Source organism: Punica granatum, chromosome 5 (assembly GCF_007655135.1).
Source record: "Punica granatum isolate Tunisia-2019 chromosome 5, ASM765513v2, whole genome shotgun sequence".
Taxonomy (NCBI): Eukaryota; Viridiplantae; Streptophyta; class Magnoliopsida; order Myrtales; family Lythraceae; genus Punica; species Punica granatum.
The window spans coordinates 5,603,427-5,609,142 of NC_045131.1; the positions used below are offsets into that span (position 1 = coordinate 5,603,427).

At 38.3% G+C, this 5,716-nt stretch overlaps 1 protein-coding gene across 1 annotated transcript; it reads left to right on the forward strand.

Annotated features, from left to right (window-relative positions):
- Positions 1-3,613: 3,613 nt before the first annotated feature.
- Positions 3,614-5,070, forward strand: LOC116207052 (ethylene-responsive transcription factor ERF008). Its single transcript, XM_031539912.1, has 2 exons — positions 3,614-3,850; positions 4,042-5,070. Exon 2 carries the CDS (start codon positions 4,106-4,108, stop codon positions 4,607-4,609), a length of 504 nt encoding a protein of 167 aa, XP_031395772.1. The 5' UTR covers positions 3,614-3,850; positions 4,042-4,105; the 3' UTR covers positions 4,610-5,070.
- The last annotated feature ends 646 nt before the right edge of the window (positions 5,071-5,716 follow it).

A 5,716-nucleotide genomic window follows, 5' to 3' on the forward strand; every position in this document is an offset into this window, starting at 1 on the left:
GAAAATTAAACCTTATCAATGTTTTCATTCAACTAATTATAAAATTGGAAATTGAAATTTTAGCAAAAAAAATTTCACTTTCCCCGAGATTAATATTATAAATCCTACTTGCAATGTAATGCAAGCATGTCGGTCGTTATTAGTTTGTTAATCTTATAAGTATCTCTTTTCCTCTAAAGTCAGACGCAATTTATGTGGAAAATAATCCGTGACCAATTATAACATCATAAAAGAATTAATTTGTCTCGTGGTTATCTAGCTATTATAAAACACCAAATATTCGTACAAATATATACAGACATACGTGTGCATGCTCCCATGTCTTAATGCTAACAAGTGCGCTCAAGAATGAATTCAAATTGGTCAGGTTGGTTTCTATTTTTACATCAGACCGTCTCCTGCAATCCAATCCAACGAGTTTCCTTACCGGGCCGGTAAATGAAAATCAATAGTCACTTGGGTGTTGAACCAATTTTCCGTAACAGAGGCAAGATGATGCCTTTATTATACCTATTACGGAAAGGTTCCACATTCCATGTATTCTTACGTAAATTGTAATCTCACATGCAGCGCGAGGAGGTAGCAGACACTACACCGATTAATGACTGTAGAGGACCTTGTATTCAATATATATATATATATATGTATATGTATATGATGAATCTTGACTTTATTGGTTACACGACTGATATATACATATATAGAGAGTATGGATTTAAAGTGTAAGAGATGATGGCCCGAAAGAGGAGAGTATGGATTTAAAGTGTAAGAGATGATGGCCCGAAAGAGGATCAAACATACATTGTCAACAATGATTTTAGGATCGATTTTTAAAATTTTAACACTAACTTTAACTTTATTCATTACACAATAAAAATTAACAATACAATTATTACTTTTTTATTTTTTTCAATTTTTTTAACCATTCAATTCAATTTTTAATACTAAATTCTCTCAACTATTCATTACTTTTTCACACTTTTTCTCATAATTCAACAACATAATTATTACAATTCAATTAAAATTAAAACTCAATCTACTTAACTCTAAAACTAAACACGCCCTAAAATTCCCACTACCCTTTCGGCCATTAAATGCGATTCATTAGGAAGCCACAAAGTTCGGGTTCTGTCTTTTTGAAGGCAGGAGAAATTCAAGTCAATTATAAAAGTCACCCTGTGACCTTTCCCTTTTTCTTTTCGTTTTTGCTAAAAAGGTCATACCATTATTAATTACAACCAAATGAGAAACATACTAAAAGGAAGAAAAAAACGAAGAATAAAGATAAAAGCCTGGATCAGTTCAGGAAAAGGGTATTATGTATTCCTGTATTATGTTTTCTATTTTCCTCTATTAGGTCATAATTCTTCTTCTGAAACCGAAAAGAAAAATCTAGGTAATTAGTTATTATGATATTTATTATAATTGCCAATATAAATTAGTAATTTTACAGGGCCCAAAAAAGGAAAGACGTGAATTATATAGTAATTAAATTGATCGAGGGGGTGGCACCTTGAGCTCATCATTATCTTCTTGGAGATAGTGACTCGCATGCAATGCAATTTGCAGGCCCCACATTCATTGGCTTAAATTTCCTTTTATATATCATTGGATGGTTTAATTAACTTGTATTTTTTTTAATTATAAGGAAGCATGTATCTAATATAATAAAATATAATTTTTAATAACTAATAAAGGGGTACGAGCAATCTAATCGAGTATCGAATCTAGAATCTCTTAATTATCATATGAGGATGTGCGATATTATATTATACTTTTTTTTTAATTAATAGTTTGTTTTATTTGCAGAACTTACAATAATCAATTATTTACCCAGCAAAAAAGGGCAAAAAAAAAGAAAAAAGAAAAACAATTCGGCCGCTGGCATAAAAAAATAAAAAAAGCTACTAGATTTGAGTGGGTGCTGTATTTAATCTTTCCTTTAGCTTCCCCTTTTAAGATTTAATGAAAGCCAACTCATAACCTGCCAAAGGAAAACAATGAACGAATACACATGATAATATTCGATTAATTAGCTTCCCAAAATGGACATGCAAAAACACTAATATATATACACATATTCTCTCGAAGAGAGATTGATACGAAAAATTTTGGCACATCCAAGAGTAACAAAAGTGGTGAATCCAATAAATCACTTGTGGGCTAGACAATAACTTTCTTTCCCTGATACTTTACCGTGAGATAGATTCAAAAGATTATCACAAGTATGTCGGATTTGCTTTTGAGATGTGTTCACCTTTTTTACCGAAAATCTACTCGGTAATAATGTTATTATTGAATGATGCTTCATAATACATTTTATGTGTGGATCATGGAAAAAATACTGAAGTAATATATGAACATGTAGAGAACAACTTGACGGATATAATAATACATTGTTTTGTTTTTATCGATAATTTTTTGTTGGTGGAGACACTTATTTTGTGATATAATACCTTAGTTGTTTTCCAAAATTAGAATGAGAAGAGCTTTTTTTTAGCAAAATATATAAATGAATGAATAAATACTATCCCTAGCATAAATACTTCGGCCGACCCCATATTCTTTTATTCAAATAAATTGTAATTAATAATCGTTGTACACGATGTTGTCCCGACCTTTTGCTTTTGGTGGGAAATAATTAAACCAAAGGACGGTTTTACCCCCGATGATGTCAACGGAGCGACAGTATGTTGGTACAGAAATGTCCATTCACCTAAATCGTTTTTGGCGTGGAAGAAAAGTCAATTCCTAACGGTATCCATCCACGGACTACCGACCTGCCACTTGCTGTACCCTAAAAATCAGTACTCGGGGAAATAATAAAGACGAAAATCAAACTAATTTATTACATAATAAAAACGATGTTAGCCTAAACCACAAGCCAGTTCATATTTTTTACTTCAAAGAAGCAAAATTATGTGCCCTTTGATATATATATATATATATATATATATGTGTATATGTATATGTGTGCGTACATAAGATCAGAAATCGATGAGGCAATCAATATGAATAACTTGTTATTATCGGCGAAAGGGCATACTCGTTATAATGCATAAAAAGGATGTTATCAGAGTGAGCAAGTGTCGATCCATATATAGGTTCCAAGTAGACTTGCAAAGGTTCGACTATATGTCTCCTCACCTTGGAAAGTGACCCTCTCTTCAATGGATGTTGGGAGTCATAACATCCCATATCGGATTTAAATCCCGTATTAGTTCAAGGGTGGAGCCCAAGGTCTCTTTAGATCTAATATGGATTGCAATGCCTCTCGACAATTGAATTGACATTCTTAAAGTTCGTTTCACTGAGGCCAACATCACACAACCCCTGACCACGACCACCACAGGTCCTGCGATAGCCACCGCCTGGTTAGCTGGTACAATATGAATAGCCAATTTTTATTTTATAAACATATGATATGATACTATATATGAAAGTAGACTATAGTGTCTGTTCACCATACAGATATAAATTATCTATTATTACATCACCAAATTATTATATAATGCATTCTCTATTTTTATTTTTCAGTGACAAAAGAGACTCAAGATTCGAGAAAATAAAAAATGCAATGAAAATGCACAAGCAGTTCTATCACGGGAATCAAATCTAAAACTTATAAATTATCAAATGAGAGAATACGTGTCACTGTACTAAATTTCATTTGTGTGTATGATCGATTTTCTGTTTTCCCGTCTCTCAATCTCTGTCACTTGCCAAACGGAAGAGCCCACACCCACCACTTCTTTGTTGCAATATTATAAATATAAAAGAAGGAACTCATCTACCTAAAAAAGAAGGAACTCCGTAGGAGTGTACAGATTTGTCGGTGAACTTAGATTTTGTAATATTTTGGATCCATCATCAGTTGTTCCCTTCCCTTTCCTTTGCTTTTTCTTTCTTATGGAATTCAGTGTGTTAGTGTGGTCGCTTTGCCCTGCTGCTTACACCCACAACCTTAATCTCTGCTAATCATCTCTCCTTCCATGTCCACGAAGAGGGTCTGTCTCTAAAGAGTGTTGTCCTCCTGGTCAGGTCAGTGCATCGACGAACAATCTTCCGGCCAGGTTTCTTTTCTACGTGCTACCGGCGACCGATAATGGAAGAGGCCAATAACAACAACAAGAGAAGGCCGGTGGAGGGCAGAGAGAGGGCGCCGTACAAGGGGATAAGGATGAGGAAGTGGGGCAAGTGGGTGGCCGAGATTCGCGAGCCCAACAAGCGGTCCCGGATATGGCTCGGCTCCTACTCCACCCCCATGGCAGCTGCCCGCGCCTACGACACCGCCGTCTTCTACCTCCGCGGCCCCTCCGCCAGGGTCAACTTCCCGGAGCTCCTCGTGGCGCTGGCTGCGGAGGACGGCGGCCTCGAAGGAGCAGGAGCCGGAGGAGACCTTTCGGCCGCCTTCATTAGGAAAAAGGCTGCGGAGGTCGGGGCGCGCGTGGATGCCGCGCTGGTTAGCGGAGGCCACCAGATGGTGATGAAGAGCGCAGCCGCAGGCCCCGCCACCCACGGGCTAAGGCCCTGCGGCGGCGGGTTTCTCCAGAGAGTTGATCTCAACAAGTTGCCAGACGACGACGGCTGCGAGTCGACCGAGAGCTAGCTATAGCTGGCAAGGCTGTCCGAGGACCCCGCCACTTCCATCCGTTTGTTTTGTCATTTGGAGCACAACAGTGCGCAGGTAATGAATGGAAGGTGATGTCGACGCACACCAGACCGGTGTGCCCGGAAACAATCCCATTGGATGGTGTGGGTCCCACATGTTCGGGACAGCGCAAGGTCATGTGGTGGTCGTTGCTAACATGCGCAAGGGGGAGAACGAAGAGAAGAGAGGAGTAATTCTGCGGCGGCGGTGGCTGAAAAAACGATGAGGCCTCCTTAGTGGGTGGGTTAGAGTACTCTTTTTTTTTTTTTTCCCGGTGGAGGGGTTCCCCCCGCCATATGTCTTTAGTTATTTTCTTCCTTATTTATTTTTCCTAATTTTGGAATTTGATCAAGAAATTTTGACCAAATTATTGTTGTAGGAAAAGTAAAGGTAAATACCCCAGCCGATATTCTTCTTAATTGCTCATTGGACCATTGCATTACATGCCCGCCGCCCCCGCGGCCCCCCCCCCCCCCCCCCCCCCCCCCCCCTCAATTTGCTCATTTTCTTTTCAGGTTGTTGAATCCCTCTCCGTCCCACTCTCAATTCTCGTTTTTCCTCCATCATATCACGAACAGAATATAAGTGTGTATGTGGCTCGGATACGAAAATCTGGGACATACATTGATGTATATTTGTATGTACGTGTTTAGATAAGGTTATGAATGAGGGTAAGAGTAGGGTGCTAGTGCATGGCAATATCAAAGGTTCAAGTGTGGGGAAGGAGGGGACGGCCAATGAGTGATAATATTGAAAGGGGAGATAAAAAGGAAAAAGGCAAATAACTACTAAAGTGAGATAAGATCTCAAATTAGTTCACTGTATTTCTCTGGTTCACTGTTGCTGTTGCTGTTGCTTGTTTGTTGATGATGATGATCATTGAGTTTGTGGGCGCCCCCAACAAACATATCAATAAGCAGTGTCTGCCTATGTTTGCCCCTTTTTCATTTTCCTTTTATGAAGAATAATGTGAACGATGTATGGATACGCACGTCAATGGACGGGACGAGACTGATTGTATATAGTTATGTCAAAATTATTAATTTCATGAATTCGGATAAATCT